The sequence below is a fragment of the Pleurodeles waltl genome, chromosome 1_1 (assembly GCF_031143425.1).
Source record: "Pleurodeles waltl isolate 20211129_DDA chromosome 1_1, aPleWal1.hap1.20221129, whole genome shotgun sequence".
Classification (NCBI taxonomy): domain Eukaryota; kingdom Metazoa; phylum Chordata; class Amphibia; order Caudata; family Salamandridae; genus Pleurodeles; species Pleurodeles waltl.
Window position 1 is genome coordinate 549530506 of NC_090436.1, and position 23375 is coordinate 549553880.

The 23375-nt window shown below is 42.4% G+C and overlaps 1 protein-coding gene across 3 annotated transcripts in view; it reads right to left on the reverse strand.

Moving 5' to 3' along the window:
- CHD1 (chromodomain helicase DNA binding protein 1) overlaps positions 1-23375 on the reverse strand; it is a 1172453-nt gene that overhangs the window by 1085196 nt on the left and 63882 nt on the right. For all 3 annotated transcript variants that reach the window (XM_069225994.1, XM_069225985.1, XM_069225977.1), the window contains exon 3: positions 8238-8412. In XM_069225994.1, the coding sequence (XP_069082095.1) occupies positions 8238-8412 (175 nt within the window). The remainder of the gene's footprint in view (positions 1-8237; positions 8413-23375) is intronic.

Below are 23375 nucleotides of genomic sequence, written 5' to 3' on the forward strand. Positions count from 1 at the left end.
CTTTGAGGAAAATGTTCTACATACCTTACAGTCCTTTACCTGATGGTTGGAGTAAAGGCATTCTTTACGTGGACCATCCATATGTAGTCTCTTTTTTCCACAGGACTAGCAAGGTCTGAAGAGTCCTTTCTTAGAAATATCAGCCATAGCTATAGAAATTCCTGTTTGAAGCAAAGGCAAAACAGAGCAGAAGTCAGGGGACTCCTTTCATACAATGTGTGATAGAAAATCTGAGGCAACCTCTATCTCTCTCGGGAGTGTTCTAGAGGGTGCTGTCGTCTGATTGGTCATATTTCAAGTTTGTTTCCTTTTTACAAAAGCATGTGGATATGTTGTTAAATAGATGGTACTTTGCCATTAAGGCCCATGGTGATGATGCATACTGCTATTTTATGGTACCGTGGGACTCCCACTTACCCAACTGGGAGTGATTCAACCATGTGAATCCATGAAAGAGCCAATACTGGATTACTGAGCACTCTGCTTCAATCTAATAACCCATTTATAAAGTGAAGAATTCAACCTGCAAGGGAAGACAGATCCATACAGATAAAAGATTATTTTGGTTGAGCTAAGTTTTTAACTTCTGTGGAATGTCAAGAGGGTGGGTACTGGACAAAAGTGGCTAGGAAATTATTGGGATGGAGTAAAACACAAAGGCTTTTTGCTGCCTTGGTGGGAACTGGGCAAGGGCCCACAGATGATACACATACAATAGCCATATGATGTTGTCACGGCTTTAGGATAAAATTTTTTAATGATATCTCACTTAGATGGATCTAACCTAAGGTAGTTAGAACTCATATCTTTCACTACAGTATCTCCAGAGTTTGTTTGAATTGATTAGAAGGGCTTTCATCAACCTCAGCAACACAAAAGGATGATGTACGAAGTGATGAAACTTTTCAAACCCTCACCCCCAGTCACAGATCTGGGTTTTATCTATTGTTCTTTTGCTCACCATGGCACCCCTGTTTAGACCCAGTAATATGCAATTCAGTTTTGACCCTGCTCCCCATGGGAACGGTGCAGCCAGAAAAGCCAGGCCCTCCCTGGACCAAAAACAAGCATCCAGGGACCGGTTTTGGGTTATCACCCCTCCTCAGCAAGGCTAGCTTGAACCAAGTGGCACAGTGAGCAAGGGACCCAAGTCTGGGCATACTTTAGCCCACACAAACCTTAGCAACACAAAAGGATGATGGACAGTGTTGCTTAAGTTTCAGCACTCCGCCCATCATCCTTTTGCTAACTTCACCATAAGTGGTCAGGGTACGCCTAGACGTGGGTCCCTTGCTCACTGTGCCACTGGATTCAAGCTAGTCTAGCTGATGATGGTTCATACTCCGAAACTAGCTTCAGGATTCTAGTTTCTGGTCTAGGGAAGACCTGGCCTGGCAGTTTGGGCTGGACTGTTCCTATGGGGAGCAGGGTCACAACTGATTTGCATATGGCTGGGTCCAGACTGGGGTGGGATGGTGTGCTAAAGAACGATGGATTAAACCCAGATCTGCGACTGGGAGTGAGTGGTTGAAAAGTTTCAGCACTCTGTCCATCATCCTGTTGTGTTGCTTAAATCACCCTCAGTGGCTAGAGTATGCCTAGATGTGGGTCCCTTGCTCACTGTGTCACTGGATTCAAGCTAGTCTGGCTTATAAATGCTGATACTCTGAAACGGGTACCAGGATGCTTGTTTCCGGTCCAGGAAGGACCTGGCCTGGCGGTTTGGGATGGGCTGTTCCCCTGGGGAGCAGTTTCAAGGCTGATTTGCATATGGTTGGGTCCATGGCATGGTGAGCAAAAGAATGATGAATTTAACTTAGATCTGTGACTGGGGGTGAGTGCTTGAAAGGTTTCTGCACTCTGTCCATCCTCCGTTTGTGTTGCCTTTCTTCAACCGCACCACCACTCAGGTCCAGTGAGATTAATATGTCTCTACGTACTTTAAGATGGAATTTTCTTCTTCATGCAGCGGGCAAGCCAGACACATTGGATACAGATTAAATGAGTATGGAGAGAGACAGGTGATGTAGGAAAATAGAGAGAAGCAGAGAGGAAGTGACCTTGCTTAAATGACAAGTTAAATTACCCAGTCACACTGCTTGCATTGAACTGCACAGTAACGACATAACGCATTTCAAGACTTGGCCATCAATATGAATCTTGGATGGTCTCTAATGCAGCAGATGGTCAAGTTGCCCACTGGCTATGCTTGCACTCTACTGGATAGAAAGGATATAATGCGTCATCAATCCGGCCACTGGATGGTTTCTAATGCAGCAGATGCTGGTTGACAGTGTGAAATTCTTCTAACAGATCAGTAAAACTAAAGCTCTGATACCACTATCCTCAGCAATCTTTTTTCAGTTCATCAGCCACAGAAAGGATAACCACTTCTGTGGTCCTAACAAGAAAAAAACAAGTTTGAAGAGGTTATAAAAGATCAAAATCCTCCACAATTATATGTAGTTCATCTGCAACTGCCTCCTCCTACAGTACAGAAGGTTATGACAATAAGGGGGAAAGGGGTGCTCCCAGGTTCTTCAGGATAACTTGTTTTAATTCACAAGGAACCATTCATTGCAATGGTTTAACTGTTTCTTTTCATTTAAATAGTATTTTTGAAGGACAGTTGTCTTTAAAAGATCCCAGTATTATATTAGAAATTATGAAAATGTGTATATTCGTTAGCGGCTAACTAAAAGTAATTTGTGCTAGGACTTCCACACTACAGGGTAGCGAGACAGTGGGTGGTTTCTCAACCTGAAATTTCAGCTCCCTTCTTTTTCCATGAAGTGAAATATATCCAACAGAGGTACCCAGTGAAGTCCAGAGAAGGGATTACTTTATTAGAGACAGCAATTGAGCCACAAAAAAAATGTAAGGTTTTATATATTGGAGGAGAGTCTACTGCCAAATATTTTGAAGAAAAAAACATTTTTGCATAGTGATTCACTTGATTTTAGCTGCATATTAAGATCATAAACATAATGTTAAAGTCAACCTTAGAGAGCCTCCTCCAAATCCGATCCAGTTTGGGCAACTTTTTTTTTAAATAAAATTAGGTATACTATTTACTATTGAGAAATTTCAGTTTAAAAACCTTTCTTTATTCTGATGCTATGTTACTTATCTACGGCTAAAACAGCTACCTTCTTCAAATGTTTAAGAGGAGCTGGGACATCAGATTCTCTAACATTAATATTTTCATTGGCCTTCTCAAAAATACAGGAGGCTTGATTACTACCAACTTTTTGCAAGAAAGCTGTACATAAATAAACAAGACAGATTTAGCATCAGATTAGCTGGGCTCACATTTAAGATTAAAACCAGGAATATAAACATGTAGTCCTCATAATGGGAACACTCAAAGAGTTAAAAATTAGCTCAATACTAGGACGTGGAGCGCGAGTTGGCCTGGTTATTGGGTGATCAAGTTATATAAAAGGGTTTAGTCAATGAGGTAAAAAGTAAACCCAGCCCAAATTTTTCACTCACTGAACACTGACATTTTGATTTAAAAAAAAAAAAACAAGCTTGTGGGTGTGGCCAGCAGGATGGATACTCAGACATGACTCATGGCTTCTCCATGGTCGAACTGTAATCTAATCATATTAACAGGGTAGACAGCACATATAAACAAACAGGAAAAAGACAGAGGTGGTCCCAAGTTCCGCTAATACTAAACTAGAACTGAACTAAGATGGTGGTGCCCGAGCACTGAAGAAAAGTACCCCAGCACCTGGGAAGAAAGCAGAAAGCTGACAAGGTGATTGGAGAAGCAGAGGTTGCAATGACAGAGAGATGACAAAGAAGGTATGCCAAAGCATCTGTGGCAAGAGTTCAGAGTAAGCACCAGAGATTTGGAAGGTAAAGACACATGAGCACTGGAGGAAATATATCAAAGCTCACTGTAGTGACACAGAACCCACTTTAGGGAACTGGCACAACCAAAGTTAGGAAGAAGCTGTAGGTTCTCCAGGGGGTTCACAATATGCACCAACACAGCAAATAAAGAAAGTGACACCACAGAGCCACTGCCGCTGAACCCAAAAGCAATTGTCAAAGTAATTAATAACTTGCATGGCATTACATGATATAGAGTAATCCAAGAGAGCCACTATTGTTAAAGACTAAGCAAAAAATGCACTGCCCCTCAGAATGAAACAGCCAAATAAATGAAGGATAACATGCTGAGTAACATATAAAGCAAAAACCATAAACATAGCTCCAAAACAGGCTTACCCAGATTAGATGTGGACTCAATAGGGACCTCAGTGCAGAAGGGCAAACTAAGATTGATAAATTAGATAGAAACTAAACCTCTCTAAAACAAGAAATAGCTTCTCTGCAAGCTCATACAAAGGTGGTTATAGGATACTGCAGAGACCTATAAAACTGGTCTAGGCACAATAACATTGGTATTAGCGCTCTAAAGGAGGTAGCAGAAAGAACAAGCATTGAAGTTTTCCTTGTTGGTCTATTGTCCCTCACACTGGAGGACAACCATAGCAAAGTCTGCACAGAAATGCCCCAAAAAGGTTGGAAAATGAGGAGATCTCAAGATATCCTTGCTAAGTTCCACAGGTTTGAAGAAAGGAAAAGGTCCTTCTAGCAAGCAAGGAAAAAAGAATCAATCTCATTTAAAAATTGTGACTACAACAATCCACCAGCTCCCATCCTAAGGTACCAAAACGTACAATCATTTAGAGACAAATAATTTGATGCTTTTCCCAGTTTAAAGATAAACCCCACACAATGAGAAAGTGTAAATCTTATTTTTACCCAAGCCAAAGTCAATAACAGCCTCTCAAACACCTTTCAGATTGACAAACACATCTATTAACTATATACACTGTCAAATTAGACCAGATCCCGCAGATGATTATAAAGCTAACTACCCTCCAGTCCTGACATCCCTATGAAATGACTATCATAGATGCTAATCTTGCCTGGGTAGGATTAACACTGTCAACATTAATGTGCTACCAGGTGTCCTCTGTTTACTTCTGGGACTCCTAATTTTGTTAAGTAGAGCACTATTTAAAAAGCTAAAAAAAAAAAAAATTAAGATTGTAGGAAGCTGGCTATCTATGAAATGTACCAAATGTAGGGAGACACTATGCACATAGTCCAGGTGACCCTTATTGGGCACAGGGGTTAAAATAATAACCCCCAGATGCTCTCTTTTGTGGTAGTGTGGGCGAGCAGTCACTTGGAAATTAACTTAAATTGAAAGATTTGTTTAAAAAAAAAAAAAAAAAGCTGGTGGAAAGCAAGGATGTATTCCCACTTGAAACATTTTGCTAGTAAACATGATACCACCAACTTTTTTCCCTTCAAGGCTCACTTGCAAGATTTAGTACAAACTGAAGTGGAAATGTATGGCAGCGAATTATTAAAAACTCTCAGAGAATAATAGATGGCAAAGAAGTGCATTCTAAGGTGGTCTTCGACCAGCACTTATATCTGTCTAAACAAATACCATCCTCACACCACTATGCTGTGGGGATGTGGTTTGGTGGGAGATGTTAAACATATTTGGTGGGACTGCCCATAGATGAAACACTATTGGGCTAAGATTTTGGGTGCCAGGAATACAATACTACGCTACACCACACAGTTCAAATTAGTATTTTCCTATGGAGACTTTGCTCCGCAGGGCTGAAACATTAGACTAAATCTGATAGGCTACTGACATGGAACTGTCTAGGAGCAGCGAATACTAACCCAGTGGCATAGTCTAAAAAAAGAAAGCCGCCACCTATCTTCATTGTGGTGTTTCACGCTGTGGCACGCATTAGCAATTGAGAGATTATCAATGTTGTTGCTGACAAGAACTTTGGGGTCCTCTGGTTGAATGTCAGGGGGCATTCCTGTGGTCTCCTGCCCAGCATGTTTACAAGTTCTAAATCTGTTAAATCTGTTAAAGTAGACTCTTTCAGTGTTCGCAGATGAGAGCTCACTAGAGAGTCAAATAACGTTGTAGATTGGAATGAGATACATGCATATCAGTTATGTCTACTGCTAATTATAAACATGTGTATGCCAAACTTCAATTTAATGTAGAGTTCTACTGGACTGGTTTCTTCCCAAGAGTTATTATGAAAGGGGAGGAAGGGTATAAAAAGGGAAACCAATAAGTGCAAGAACAATTACACTGATTATCTTTTGAGGATGTCCATTGTTATAGCAAATGCTAATTGTATAAACCAGTATGGATGGATTGTGAAAATTTGTTTTAGAACAAAAGCCATAAAAAAAACATTTATATATAAAACATACAAGCTTGGAAAATCAGTATGTCATCTAAAGTGTAAAGACCACAAAAATTGAAGGGGGGGGGCATGTAAACAGCAATAGCAGTCAAAGACAAATTACAAAATCTAACCTAAAAAACGGTTTTGACAGCTACAGATGTGCTGTGCCAAGGGGAGATAATTTTGAGGTGTGGAGAAAATAAAATGCCCTTTGAGACAGTCGCCAAATTACAAGGTGTTACAGGATGAGATCTTGTTAGAGCTTTCCTATTTTAGAAGGCAGAAAGAGCATCAAATTAGTTCCTTTTCAGAGGGTCGTAGAGGCTCTGCTTATGGTGAGATTTTTTACGGTAACAAAACATAGCAAAATTTCTATTTTAAGCTGCATCTGATTTTTTGCACATAAAGATGCTGTAGTTTTCCATGGTTTAATATTTCTTTTTTGGATTTTATTCCTTTGTAATACATCCAATCATCTAGTATTTCATCTGAAGTTCACTTCGCTTAGACTTACTGTGCACAGGAGCTTTCATACAACAGTTTCAATTGCTACTCAAGTTTTGTATCAGAATAAACAAAAAAAAAAACACACCACAGATATACAGGGACTTCACGGGTCAGCAATACTATAATACAGAATGGTGACTGATGATACTAGGGTCTAACAGTGATGGATTGAATGCTTGCTTTAATCTCAGCCACTGGGAGTCACATCCTAGTCCATCATTTTTTGCCCACCGGTTTTGGGCTGTCTGTGTTCCAGTTCAGTTAAGACCTGGCTTGGCAGTTTGGGCTGGGCTGCTCCCAATGGAGCAGGGTGAAAACTGAATTGCATAAAGCTGGGTCCAAACTGAGGTGGCATGGTGTGCAAAATAGTGATGGACTGGCATGCAGCCCCGAATAATGGCTCGGCTGAGTGGCTGGGACTAATTCAAGCATCCATCACATTTTGTATACTTTAGGATGACTTGTAATATTAATCATAAACCTTGATGCATTAGAATCACTACATTAAGAAAAGAGGAAGTGTCTGTCTGGAGAAAGAAAGCTTTGGGGGTGTTGTTGCCACCAGCAAAAAAATCCCTCAGTCTCAGGGTTTAATAGAAAAGATTCTCAAAGCCTTTGTCAGTACAGCTGAAGAGCAACTGATAAGATTCAGGCCATTGTATTGACCAGCACTGGACTTTAGGCCAGTGTCAAGCAATCGCAGGTTAAGTGGGAGATGGATGCTTGGGGTATCTGTTGAAACCGGAGCCAGCCAACTAACCTGTGTTGGCTTGGATACGGAAGTACTGGTGACTGGCGTTGTTCCTCGGAAGCCACACTGGATTCAGCGTAACTTGAGAAGGCATGGCTGTAGAGGCACTGGAACTGGCAGCTGTGGGATCGAGTTCCATAGCATTCAAATTTGCTCCAAGAGCATCCAGGGAAAAAGTCTAAGATGAGGGTAGAGAAAGGTATAGAGGCAGGGTGTGCACTTAGATTCAGAGGGGTGTCACACAGTGAACAGCATGGCACAAGATTACTATTCCCCAACCAGGAGGTGTGTTAACACAATGGGCCTGGTTTAACCCAGGGCTCTGTATCATATGTTATTCACTCTGGATGAAGAAGATAGTGAACAAGAAACAACAAATTCAAAAGACTGGGATAACAAGAGGCACGTGAGATCAGACCCCACAATATGAAATTCTCTGAACACAATAAGCATAATCCGATTAACACCCATCAGTAACAGAGAAAATAAAAGGAAATCGTGAAGGTGTACATATTTCAAGGGAGGAGGAATGGCACACTTTCTCAACACATAGATGTGAGGTACTGGGTGTGCAAATTTCTGAAATCAACAGCTACAGAAGTGGTTCCCAAACCTGCTACTAGATGGCACAGAACCCATGAGTTGAGAATAGACAGTCAGAGCATGAGTGTATGTAGATATATTGTGAAGAAGTACACAAAGATAAACTCTTTAGATCTTACCTCTGTGCCATCTATGGGAGTAGGCTTAGCCTGTATTGGTTTCTTTTCTCCAGGTGTATCAGACTCAGATTGGCTTCCAGAGTCTGAGTCACTACCCGAGTCACTGCTTCCAGATTGACTGCTGCTCCCACTGCTGCTCCCTGAGCTTGAACCAGACCCAGTGTCATCTGAATGACTGCAACACAAACAGCAAAATGACAGTGCAAATTGTCTTAATCTGTAGGAAGCCATTTTGACCATCCACAGGTCTAATAATGCAAAGGTGTTTGAATAGCTTATTTAACAATGACTCCACTCATTCATGTTGTGTACCTTTAACACACTGGCAAATATACATAACTTTGCTGGTATAATGTGTGTAAATCATTCCATATTTAGTTAGTTTTAAATGTGCTCAAATTTCATTTGTTTGTGCTTGGAAATAACTAAAGTAAATATAGATGCAGGGGTGTGGAATTTATTAAAATATCTACTTGTCCAGGGGACAGGTTGCTTCTCAAATCTACTTGTCCTGTAAAAAGATCTACTTGTCCCTTTGGTGCCATGAAGTGTGGCGACAAATTATGGCAGCAATTAATAGCCTCTCTGATTATGCCAGGGCTACTACCATAGTAGGGCTTGAATACTTGGAATTTCAATCCCTACTGTAGCAATTTCCTTATTTTGCCACTTTTCTGCAGATCTGCATACTGGGGCTGGAGGAAGCAGTAAGCAATAGTTCCAGGGCTGGAATGCCTTTGAGTCTGCAAACCTACTAACCTGCATGTTTTAAAGATTTTTACCAGCTTCTCTCTAATATTTTCCCATAATAAGAAAGGTTGGACATTTACTCCTGACAATGGCAGAATTAGAACTTCTTCCAGGGTTGGGAAGAAAGTGGCTGGAGGGAAAATGAACTTGCAAATGCTCAATAGATTTTCACATGAGCAAATCTACACATCGTATTTACCCATGCTAAAATACAGTTCACAAATATTTTATAGGGGTACGACATATACCATGGGTGCACTTTTGTGACTTTCTTTAAGAATTTGGGGCCACATTTAGGTAGGTTCAGATTTGTGACCTGCAAATTGCGAGTCGCAAATCCAAATGTAGGATGGTGTCCTTGACACTATCTGTGATTCGCAAGGGCTTCGCAAATGCCCACCTCATGAATAATCATGAGGTGGGTTGCAATTTGCGACCCCCTCGCGAATGGTGGCCTGCTGGAGACAGCAGACCACCATGTCTGTGACTGCTTTTCAATAAAGCAGTTTTTTTGGTTTGTTTTTGTAATGCAGCCCGTTTTCCTTAAAGGAAAACGAGATGCATAACAAAAACGAAAAATGAAACTTTTCGTTTCATTTTTTCAGAGTAAGCAGTGGTCCAGCCTGCTCTGAAAAAAATGTTTACAGTGACATTCACAATGGGGAAGGGGTCCCATGGGGATTCCTTCCCTTTTGCGAAAGTGTTAGCACCCATTTGAAATGGGTGCAAACTGCGATTGGTTTGCGCCCGCGTTCATGGTCACAAAACAATCCTACTTTGCACTGCGAGTTGCACTAAGGAAGGGAACACCCCTTACTAATTGCGAGTCGCAAACCCGTTTTGTGATTCGGTAACCAGGTTACTGAATCGCAAAACTGGGTTTGTGCATCGCAATGTGCTTTTTGCATGTCGCAAACAGCGAAAGTCGCTGTTTGCGACATGCAAAAAGCTACCTACATGTGGGTCTTGGTCCCTAATTAGGTCTGGTGTTAACAAAGACATTTTGTTTTTATTAAACTTCTATTTCTCTCTCTTTCGGCTGGCTTTACTGTGAGTGATCGCATTCTGCTCTTCCACAAGGAGCATATTGCCACACAAAGTAGTTTTGTTCAGTGTCAGGAACTACAGTGGCAATCAGTGACGTAACGAAACTGGAGGGTGCCCCTTTGCAAAGAACATGGAGGAGTCCCCTCTCCAGACTCACTCAGGACAGGTGCTGTGCTGGAGGGGCCCCCTGGAGGGCGGCTGCAGGGCCTTTGTTATGCCGCTGGTGGCAACGTGTGCTTTAAGAGTTCAAAAACTTTTTGGGGGGATTTTGCCAATGTTTGTTACAATGTTGAGGGCCTGGTAGCTCCCACAACAATAAAGTGTTACAAAAGCCATGTCAAAACAAGACACGCATTGATGAAACTAAAAGACTTATAAAAATATGTCAGATCAGTTGGCTTTGTCAGTGTATGTTTATTTTCATGCTTCCCATAATCGTGTTGAAAATGGTTACACTGATTTTCCATTAGAAAAATATTTTTGGGAAATACTAGCATGCATCAACACATTTTACTAAATGACACTTCATTTGCATATAATCAGAGAGCATTCTGGGAGCATTATACTTAGCCTCTTAGCCTAAACTTTTCAAACATGTGTGTACACGTTTTTTTTTTTTGTACTGGAACCAACGTCAGTAGTGAAGTGTGACCTTAAAACATTTATTTACAGCACTCACCCTAATAATGGAGGCTTTCAAATAATGAACCATAAATACAAGTTCGAACAGCATTATCTTTTGGAAACACATTACCTCAACTGCAGAGAATTCCACTCTCTGTAAACAGGCAGCCAAAGGGTTTGTGCTGCAGGGGGTTGGGCCTACTTGTCCCAAGGACAAAGTAAACATAAAATCTTGTTGCCCTTGACCCCAAACAAGATGTCCCGGGCGTCGGGCGATAGGAATTCCACATCCCTGATAGATGCCAGTCAGTATTATCTGTGATACTATTTCATCCATGTGCAATCAGAGTTATATTTAAAACAAAAACATATATGCCTACCAAAGGAGTGAAAATTAAAATACCACGCAGTAAAAGAAGCACAAAAGTTACTCACCTCTAACTACAGTTTCCCAGTACAGGGATTCTTCTTAGATATATGTGCTTGAATCATTCCCCTTCTCCAGTCTGCAAATAACCGTCAGAGTCTAAAAATATACTAACAGGCCATACTTTTCACTAAAGTCAACAAAGCAGAGAGTCTTTGAATTACACAGTACTTCAGAGTTTCAAGCACATTTTACACCCTATGAGAGAATAAGCAGAAGATGCTACGGGTATCAGGATAGATAACTTGATGGACCTTGATCTTTCCAGGCAGTAAGAAGACTTGTTGATCTAACTGTTCAGGATATCACAATTTTGTTACGGACACAAAATTGCAAAGTCAGCACTTTTATAAAAATCAAGTAATTTTTACATAAGTGCAGGCAAAAACTGTCATTAAAAAAAGACTGATGCTCCATTCACTGGCTCTGCACTGCCACTGAGCCAATGGTGAAAGGAGGGTGAGCAAAAGGCCAGTTGTCAACAGAGGTGTTTTGTTCCTTCATTGTCTCCCTGTTAACACATTGCAAATGCACAAAAGCCCTCCCCTCCTATGCTAGAAGGCTGCGGCTGGCTGGCTTCCTGCTTACCTCGTCTCCAGATTCCTTCCACCCAACTTCGCTTTGTTTCGTGGGACCCACTATCCCCTTGCAGCTATCTCAAAACTTCTATATCCCTAACCTTTCCTGTGCCTATTCTCCCCAAGGACTCATGTGGCCGAAACACCCATTCCTGCTTCTAATCCCCAAGACACTTGTTTGGTCCCTCTTCACCTCCATCCCGTCTCCTCACCAACCCCTGCTAAATCACATTGTAGAAGATGAATTATAACACAGACAAATGTCAAAGTTCATAGGCAGCATTAAACATGAATTTACGGGGCCATGCGTCTTACACAACATGTCCAATAAGAGGAACCTTAATCAGTTCTTATATAACTGAAAACCACAAATGAGTGAAAACAGTGCACAATCGTGATGCAGACGGTCATGATTTTTTCATTACTATGGGCAAATACATGGTGTGATGTTGATCAGAAGATGTATGGATTTACACAAACACTAAGCATCTAACCAATCACAGTTAAACAACATTTCATGATGGCAGCGTGATACAAGATGATCACAAGCGTGCCCTTCAAGGTAAGTGGTTAGGACTTTCCAAGGTGTCAACAAAATGATTTTCACAATCCCTGTCTAATCAAATGCAGCCTCTAAGGCCTCAGGTCTATGTAAACATTAGGGTATCTGGCTGTTGCTGGGCGAATGAAGCAATGCATGTCCCCTGAGGTGTCTCCTTTGAGCAAGCCTTGTGTTACAAGCTATTCAGCTGGATACATTGGGTAATCTGCAGTCATCCAAATTCTGCACACACATTGCAGGCATTTGCCATCACTGAATATCACAAAACGTGAACAAGACAAAATGGATTCCACATAAAATACAACATGCTTCCAAGACCTGGTTTTTGCCAACCACCACCCCAGCCGGACAAGCCCCACAGCACCAAACCAGAGCATGGAAACCCCCCTCATCCGCCCGGGGTGACAGCCATGCACTCTGATTGATTTATTGATATACCCTCCTTGATCATCAATGGTGAAATGGTGATCCTAATCCTACTGGCACTGCCCAGTGGTTAGGCCTAGATATTGTGTGTGACGTGTGCTGTTGCTACCTTGCGGAACAATTACTACGGCTGTCTTGCATCATCAGTATGTACCTCTTAGTCAGTCTTCGGTGGATGCATAATGTATCGCTAGCTGTGGTAGTTTGTGTTGACAATGTTGCACATGGGACATTAACAAAACCTAGATTATGATTAGCTCCCTGGTGTGTGTGGGCTTAGGAAGAAACAATTTCCCCTCCAATAGGAATCTAGGATGCATAGGTGGGCCACTACTTACTGATCTATTTTTTTTTTTTTTTTTTACTTTATCTCTTTATTAACAGTTTGGAAAGAACATATCATATACAACCATAAATACTTTAAATGGAGCATTGCAACAAAAGCGATCTGAGGCACCACAGTCATAACTGGTATCTCCCACGAAGAGTTCAAAACACCCTCTCCAATCCCTCCTGGCCCACGGGGGCCCCTCGGTGTGGCACTGACACTGTTCCCTCGGGTGGATGGGCACATATATTTCCTCTGTAAGTGTTCTAATGTCCCCTTACTTTTACCCATTCTTGCGGGCAGCCCGACCTTTGTATGTCACCTTCTCTGCCACCATGCACCAGTCCATGTCCCTCTTCCAGTCTCTCACTTCTGGCGGATGGGGTGCCCCCATAGCCTCGCAATGTTTCACTTGGTGACTATCAGTCCGAGCATCATCACATGAGTTGGGTGAGGGTGCCAAAGGTCCTTGAAGAGCTGTGACAGAGGCCATGGTCAAAGTCCCCTTCAGTTGCGGCCCAAGCCGCACTCCGCTTGCTGGTTCAAGCCGGTACAGGCGGTCTCTTGCTGCACACCCCTCCAGCCACAGGGCCTCCCTTTGTGTCACGGATGTCGGTCAGTGCATCCCCGTTCCCTGGGGTGGTGTGGACAGCCCCGGTGCAGCAAATTTTCTGCAGAGGTGCTCTTTGTGGGATGGCAGTCCGAAGCAAGGCCCGGAGCGCAGCGTCAGGCCCAGCCGCATGTCTTAGGTGGCCGGGGCCCTTCCGGCCTCCGATGCCTCCAGCCCAAAATATTCCCATTGGACGGTTCCCTGATCGGGTCCTCCCGCCGGTTGTGACCACGCGTCTGGTCTCCTCTTCCCAGTGGGGCAGAGCAGGTCCTCTTGGTGTGCTGTGTTGATTCCCCCGGCTCCGGCGGTAGGTCAACAACTGCAGGCAAGGCCCTGGCTTCAAGCACAGCAACAGGCCGCACTTCGCAGTCCAGTCAATTGGGAGCATAGGACAGCTAACTCTGCTCCTCAATAACCTCTAGGTGGGCAAGGACAGGAACTTTTGTGTTCGGCCGCAATGCAGAATAATATGATGGATATTAAAGGGTTCTGGCCAGGTGGCCGCCAAAGGTCATCAGCTATGCGGCCATCGTGGTAGGCAGTTGCCGATGCCCCACTTACTGATCTACTCTTAACCTAACAGCAACCCACTCCTCTTATAATGAGCCCTGTGCTAGGAATTCTACAATACATTATTATTATGAACAACTCTTATTGGAACGGTAATGGAACATTCATGTTGGTGTATTTCTTTCACAGCTATAGTTGGTAAAGGCGATGTGCCATATTACTCTGTAATTTATTATCAACTAGGCACTGTTGAAGCAAGGGTGCACAAACATCAAATGATATAATGCATCTCACTTTGTATCATACTTCACTTTCAATTCAACATAGTTCCTTTTCCCTCAAAGCATATTTGCTGATCCTCTTGACGTTTAGTTGTATTGTCAATCTGTTCAAAGTCTAAGTCTCAAAGTTCAAAAGTCTCAATACCATTTAATGTTCCTATTTTGGAGTAAGAGGCATCCATGTGAAATCAACAGATACCATAAACAGTAGCAAACAAAGTCACTGGATATCCATAGCCATTTCTTGGTGGGGCTTGAAGAGGTTTTAGGCATCGTTGTCTCAATGAATTTCAAAAGAAACTCCCGCCCCCCCCTTCCCACATTAACCCCCTGCTGCCCTGAGCATGAGAATAAATGGAGATTGCCTGACGCCAGGGGCAGCAAAGTTTTCAATTTTAAATGTGCACTCCCTGGTGTGAGGCCAGACCTGTTGTGCTTTGGACACTACCAGGTCAAAGACTGTGACTTGCCAGAGTTTCCAGCAGTGACAGGTCAAGGACCCAAAGGTATTTTTGTGACTGGCAAAAATACTGCAAATTTTGGGGTTTGTGACAAACAAGTTTTTCTTTTTTTAATCGCAAAATTTACTACCCCAGGTCTGACTGTTGACAAGATTAACTTTTTTATGTTTCACAAAGGCCTAAATCACACAAGTTATTTATGAAGAGGCCAAAGATAGGCATTTCATTGCTTATTTTGCAGACAATGAGCATGCAGTTGACAGACTTCCCTTGACAACAAGATCAAAGATGATAACTGCACTGAATCAGACTCTCAGTAATAGGACGACGTAGTCATCAATCGGGGCCCCTGGTAATGGGTCCTGGAATGCCAAAAAGACCTGAAACTTGGGTCGTTAATAAGGAGATGCGTGTTGTATACCCGTTGAAGATCATTTTCTCAGCAAAAATGTTTTTGGCTGACGATGCACCCAGTCACAATTTTTAGCCCTCTTGGTATCTGAGGAAGGACAAGGAGTCTTGATGGGGTTCTGCAAAAGAAGGCCCTTCACTCTAAGTAATAAAGACCCACATTCCACCATTTGTAAGGGACATTGGAAAAAATGACTGAAATAGTATTGTGCTGATGCTGGTTTCAGATGAAAACAGTAAATACTCTCTAAAAGTGAACAGTCGGCGAAGGTTTTCTGGAACCTAGGTGAAGCACATGGAATAATGAAAGATTTCTTGTTTTTTTAATGGGTGTCATAATTTTAAAAAAGTAATACCCGGATACACAATCTACGTGCTACTGTCAGGATTTAGGTTTCTTTCAGGTGGAGGAAATTACGTGAAATATTTTTTATCCGGCCACACAACTAAAGGTAAATAGATGGTCAAAATGACTTCAAAACACTGAATGGATCTAGTGAAAAGAGCTTTAACAGGGTCTTGCGACCACAATAGACTACTGCTTCAAGCACAATTTACCTAATTTTCTTTACATCAGACATATGACCTAGAGTGGACTACTAGAAATACTTTATTCACATACACATTTTTATTTCTTAAAAAAAAAAATCAAGTACTTACAATTCAATATATACATTTCTACAATGTTTAAATAATAATCACTATGTTTTTTTCAACCCCTACCACCACACAAATTGTCCAATACAATGTTATATGAAAATGCATTCCATTTTGTTTTTAATAAAAGAAGCCTTATAACTAAACAGGGATTTTCAGAATAACAAGTTACTTAACTCTGATAACATTCTTTCTGAAGGATATTATTAAACATACAGAATACTCATCTGAAGCCCCCTCAAAAGCACCAAACAATCAGGATTTTCTTTCCTCAGTACTCACCCCATCATTGAAGTCATTAAGATGTCAGCAGTGTCTTGCCACTTCACAAGTAGTGGTGTGCTCACTCCTAGAGAAGTCTCTACATACATCAGTTCAATTGGATTTCCATGTGCCCAGTGATGAAGACAGAAAATAAAGTACTACAAAAATCCAATTCCTCCTCATGTGGCGGAAAAGGGGGGGTGCCAGTACACCTGCTGCAGTAATCTTTCCAAATCAACAAGAACATTACAGGAGGCAAGTAACTTGTTCTTCAAATCAATATTAGTTCCAGTTGGATATTCTGCTGAAAAGTCACAATGCCCTACTCCCTGAATCAATGGATATGGGAACAAGACAGGTTGACTGCAAAGGTGCCCTGCCAAACTGGGGCTGAGAAAAACTTCCCATTTTCAGACAGGGGTGTTCTGAGAAATAGTGAAGAGAGGACAAGGTATAGCAACATTGCAAAGAGACTGCATTGTTACACCTCTGCATAGGGACACATCTGAAGCCATCACCTCATGGACTACGCCTGCAAACCTTTAGAAAGAGATTAACCAGCCACTTATTAAAAGGGTTTTATTCTCAACAAGATCCATCAGCAGATGGCCTGCTTCCTAACAGCCAAACTCACTTCTGGGAATTTAAAGTACATAGATTATGAACCTTCTGAAAATCTGAATATCTGAGTATAAAAAACTCTTCTAGGATGCAATCTAGGAAGCATTTCCTCAGCCTTTGGAGGATGTCATGGAAGAAAGAAAGCAGACAAAACAGTCTGATACAAGAGGAACTCGGACACTATCTTGGGTAGAAATGAAGGGTAGGCATGATGCACACCCTTAGCCTTTTGAAGCACTGCAAAGGAGGAGAAACAGGAAAAGCCTGCAATTTGTTAAGCTGCTAGAGAGAAGTTAACAGGTCTTGCAAAAGCCGTTTTTCAAGGGGAAACGTAAGATCACAGAAATGTAATGCCTCAAAGACAGAAGCCATGATACATACAATCATTAACTTTAAATCCCAAGTAGGAACAATAATGGCTTAGAAGGACACTTATTTTGAAGACAACTAAGAAACCTCACAACTACATGCAAGTTAAATGACAAGTCGCAATCCGGCGAAAATAGGCTGACATAATGGTCATTTAAACTAGAATTTCATTTGCAATAGACCCCTTTTATGCACAATGAAGAACGGACTGCAGAAAATGAGCCACTTATGCACACAAAGAAGGCACAGAACAATTACTACAAGCCACAAACAGACCATCTACTGGAATATGCTGGCCTAGTAAAAGGCGTACCTGATGCCAAAGAATCATCTAACAATTCCTGAGGAACCTGATAATCTGAAAGAGCTAACCTTTCAAGAGCAAAGCATGAAAATTCACTGTCTTTGGATATGTATGAAACAGGCTGCCACACTTCTGAGATAAAAAGAACTTATCTCAAAGGCAGCAGCTAAACAGGAGTATGCTCGGTCACAGACGACCTGTGTACCATGAACATATCAAAGACTTATTTATATAGCGCTTACTACCCGAGAGGCGTTTCGTATAACCCCCTGCATCAGTGGAAGGAAAGGAAGGCATATGAATTCCAAACATCCAGTCCAGAGACAAAAGATCCTGCTACCAAACTGGGGACAAAGAGCATTGTCCTTTGTGGTGATCAGATCTGACATGACTCCCAAAAAATGTAAAAAATGTATGGATGCCGCTAGTGATTTAACAACACCATCATGCTCACCCTGCTGTCTTGTTTACCTTTCTCACTAGATACATTGCTAAAAGAAAGCCCAATTTGGCAAAAGCTAGAGATTTAGGTTTTGCAAGCAAAGAGGACAAAATCACACGCCACTTTGCATGTTAATGTACCACATAGTTGTGGAGTTATCCCACAATCCCTGAACCTGTCTGTCCAATAAAAGCAGCAGAAAGATTTTCAGAGCCACACTGGCCACACACAATTTAAACACATTTATGTGCCAATTCCTTTCTTGTCCACAATGCCAGAAAATGAGCACCACAACTTTGAAAAAATGAATCTACTGTAATTAGAGACTTCAAAAGCAAAAAGAGTGGAAAGAAATCTTCTGTCTGAATGTTTTCCACAAACTGCCATAACTCAATTCTTGAAGATGCTTGTGTAATGGGAGGAGAGGGAGGGAAAAGGAGGCATGGGTGGAATTTCTTCCCAAATACCTGCAAGATCTGTTGCCATCTCTTAACGAATACCGATAAGCCACCCCCAACAGGCATTGTTGGATGAGAAAAGTGACTAGAGAAAGTGCTTTTGCAGTTGGGTGGAAGGAGATACTGAGGAAGTCTTTGACACCGCTACCCGCCCAATGGTGGACAGTGGCAGCGTATTCCAAAACTTGTCGAGCCCTGTCAGAAGTGAGTCTATGCTATATCGCTTCTGGTCCTCTGGACCACAGCCCACATAATACCCAGATACCTGAACGTGTTCTTCTCCCAACGAAGGCCCATTGGAGGCAACTCCCCCTCCTGTACCCCCTCCAACGCCCCCTAATGGGTACAGCAGTGATTTCTTTCTGTTAATTCAGAGGTACGCTATCATCCCAAATCTGCCCAGGTATTGCCACAATTGAAGCACCAAGTCCCGTGGGTGGTTTAAGCAGAACAGCACATCGTCGGCGTGGTTGCTCCCACTCTTATCCCATCTGTCCCCATAGTTCTCCTGTATTGTGCAGCAAATGACTCGTTAGCCAAAATGAGCAATAAGGGCAAAGAGCGGGCATCCCTGTCTTGTGCCTCGCCTAACTCCTCATGCTTCTAACATTATCTCCCGCTGTGTACCCTGGTCCAAGGTGACGTGTATAGGACCTCCACCCATCATCTAAAACTTGGACCAAACCCCATGTGCTACAACACTAAATGTAGGTAGCTCCATTCCACCATGTCAAATGCTTTTGTTATGTCTATTGATACCAGTCCAAGCTCCTGATCGCCACCCCAGCACCGAGTGCATTACATGTGTCAATCGTCACAGGTTATCAGTCGTGTTCCTCCGTGGCATTAAGCTGAACTGATCTTCATGGACCAGGAGTCCCACCACTGTTAATCTATTCACTAGGATTTTACATAATACTTTCATGTCTACACTGAGCATAGTGAGGGATTGGTATTCTGAAGGGTCTCGTTCATTCCCTCCTGGCATAAGGACCATACATTTTACTCCTTCTCTTAGGGTCTCGGGCAACAATCCTTGTCCATCACTTTTTGTAAACCTCACGTAGGGGACCCGCCAGTTGTACAGCAAATGCCTAGTAGAGTTCCACTGGGAAACCATCACTTCCCAGTGCAGTTTCTTGATAGCCTCCTGTACTTACTCAAGCATAATTTCCGCATCTAGCTCCTCCCTTGCATGCGATGGGAGCGCTGACAGTCCTGCACACTCAGGGCACTCATTTGCAACTGCTATATATATCCCCCACACCGTATATAACATCTCCAGATTTGTTCTCATTGTGTTGTGAACTGTCCTTTGCGTTAAGGCTTCTGTTCAACCAGGACGGCGCAGCACCATTATAAGAACTTTCTCTGTTTCTTTAAGCAGCCAGGCCAGCATTTTGCCTGGTTTGTCACTCTTGCTATGCAACTTCTGTTTGTATTTGCACTTGGTGAATTTCCCCATCCTATCCCATGTGTCTTCTAGTTGTTTCATAATTTCTACCACTTGACCTTCCATGTCCTGCTAATCTTCTCTCCTCCTCTGCCCCTCTGCTAATTTAAATTCCAGGTCTCCAAGCGCAGTTGCCTGTGCACCACGCAATCGCCGCTAATACATTCCCCCTCACGACAGCTTTAACACCCTCCCATTTTGAGCTTTGTCAGGTCGTCATACCCCAATTTTCCTCCACATATTTCGCAATCCTTTCACTCAGTGTTTGACAGAATGACGTGCCCATCAATATCTGTGTGTATGCACCAATATCTCTCTCCAGAGGTATCCCCACGTCTATCCCCCATCCAATAATAATTAGGTGTGTTCTGAAAGGTACCTACCCATATAGTTCACGTTCTGTATTTTCGTCTGCAAAGCTTTCGTACCCAGTGCTCTTTCAATCTCCTCCAAGTGTCATGTGTAGCGGAATAGCATAAAAACTCCTGGTGTTGAGGGTATCTCTCACGCCATATGGCCTCACAACTCAAACTGACCATAGCGTCTACCAGAGAGTATCCCATTTTGGGTTTGCTCGTAGATCACAGAAGTTCCTTATCCATATTTGCGTCCAACACACAGTTGAAATCACCCACTCACAACAATATTTCATATTGTCAGTCATTAGTGTCTGTAACTGGGAAAAAAAGGCCCCCTCATCTATATTTTGTGCATTCTTATTGAGAATGGTTATATCCATGCCATCTAACCTTCACTGTAGCAGCATTTACCTCCCCTACGTGTCTGCTTCTGCATAGGATCATCTTAAATGGAATCCCCAGTCTCGCCCACACCAGCACCCCGCTAGCATGCGAGGAAAAGGTAGACGCATACAATTATCCCCACCATTTCTTCCCAAGCTTATCAGCTTCGCTATCTGTGAGGTGAGGCTCTTGGAAACAAACAATACCCAACCCCAGACTTCGCAGAAAAGAGTACACTTTATCTTTTCTCAGTGGTATACAATCCCCTGACATTCCATGTCACAATCCTGTAATTCCACGACACTGGTGCGAGTCGGCGAGTCTTGATCCCCCTTTCAAGGATATCCATTCCACTCACGGTTTCATGGTAGTCTTGCCATCTCCCCATGCTCTTCACAACATCCAGATGCATCCTGTACCCAATATTAAGTATACAACAAACAATTATAGTTAACCAATCCCTGTTCCTCCCATCCTGCTTTCCATATTTTCACCTTGGCACAGGGGTGATTACATCGTCTCTTGGGATCACCAATCTCTGTTTTGTCATCCATGCTGTCAAGATTGTTAAGGATTTTGATCTTGGCCGCGCACCTCGCAACTTTATGATGGTTAGCACATCACTTTCAATGAAGCCTCAAAATGCTGTGATGATTTTGTGCTAACTACAACAATGCCAGTGATGGAGCGTACTGACAAAAACGTTTCCAGATCCAGCCTATTGTCTAATAAAAGGGTTCAGGTGAGCATTCTGTGGGTCTCAATATCAATTATAAATATTACTATTAGAGTTTGCATTATATAGACCACAATCTCCTAATCATTCTAATACAAAACGCTTAACACTTATGACTTATTGTAAAATGACACCGATCTACACCAATAAAATTCCAATCAACTCTTTACTATTCCTTTCTTGCAGGCATCTTTTTTACTAGTTGAGGACTGAATGTGTGACATGATTTAATCTGTAGTTAAGCTACCTGAAATTGTAAATTATAATGCTCTTTGTACAAGACAAATGGCAATGTTTATGAGTTTTGTGTCATTTTCAGGGATATACGCACTGGTGTGTGAGCTAGCTGAGTAGAATACGGCAATGACTGTTGATGTGGAACCATGCATGCATCTTGAGGGAAAGAAGGTGGCTTTAGCTCTTACTCTTATGTTAAGAAATGTTTCTACAATGCTCATACACCCAGCAGGTCTTTTCACACAAGAAAAGAAGGCAGGGAGGAGAGGAAAATACAGGAAAATTAGTTTTGGTCTTCTCTTTTAAGCAATGTTAGAGTGAAATATTATCAACCACAGTAAGGTGTTCAATGCAGCGATAAAAAGAAGCATACGATTCCTTTGATGGAGTCCAATTTTGAGGAAGATACAATACGCTAGGACACATAGCTGCAGACTGAGAACACCTTAGATTTTCATCACATTTTATCTACAGTCCAGGTACTTCACCAAACTGATGGGCCATATCCAACATTTACATAAAATTTCTCACTGCATAAGAAATATTGGAGTCATTGCCACAAAGCGTGACTCCTAGGTTCTGCAAGTGTGACCATTCTAGCTACTAGGTATTCCATCACTAATGCAAATTACTGGTGGGAAAGGTGGACGCATCCCACCAGTGCCTCTCTCAATAACATTCTTAACATTTTGTCAAATGTGATGTTATAGCACAGGTTAATTAGCTGTCATATAAGAGATCAAGACTAACATTTTCCCACTATAACCAAAGCTTCCGACAGGAAAATTACAGGCAAAAAATAAAAAAAAATAAAAAATCAATAATGTTTTCATCCCACCTACTTCAGATTAAAAGAAATTAAACACCAAATGCATGATATATAATGCAGTATTATAAAGAACAGAAATTAGTTTATAGGATCATATGGAGTTGGCAACACTGGATTTAACCCCTTCTGTGCCGCGGACATAATGGTTACGTCCTGCGGCACAGTGCTGCTGTGCCCAGGAAGTAACCATTATGTCCTGGGCACACAGGTCAGAGGGAGCGCTAGCGCTCCCTCTGTGGGCTTTCCCCTCAAGTGACGTCAGCACGCGAGCTGATTGTCACAGAGCCTCCCCCATCGTGCTGGAAGCTCAGGTTCCAGCGCAATCAGAAGAGAAATGCTTTGCATTTCTCTTCCGATCACGTGGGGGAGGCCGAGAGAGGCTTCAAAGGGAAGGAAATGTATTTCCTTCCCTTTGAAGTCTCTCTCTACGTTTTGGCAGCCGGATTGAAAGCAATCCGGCTGTCAAAACGCCCACTAGACACCAGGGATGTCTTTTTTATTTTTATAACTGACATAAGGGAGCGACCCCTTGGGAAGGGTCGCTCCCAGGGGGGCATTTTTTTTAAGGCCTTTTCTGCCCCCGGGGGGGGGGGGGCAGAAACCTCTAGGCACCAAGGATACATTTTTTTTTCTTTTGTTTTTGTTTCTTTTTTTGTTTTAGGTGTGGGGAGCGACCCCTTAGGCAAGGGTCGCTCCCATAGGGGGCAAATTATATTTAGGCCATTTCTGCCCCCTTGGGGGTAGATTGGCCTATTTTTATGAGGCCAATCTGCCCCCAAGGGGGGCAGAAACCACTAGACACCAGGGAGTTTTTTTTTGTTCGTGAATTTCACGTAAGGGGAGCGACCCCTTAGGCAAGGGTCGTTCCCCTGGGGGACAAATTTATTTTAGGCCATTTCTGCCCCCCAGGGGTGCAGATCGGCCTATTTTAATTAGGCCAATCTGCCCTCAAGGGCGGCAGAAACCACTAGGCACTGGGGGTTTTTGTTGTTGTTTTACAGATGGGGAGC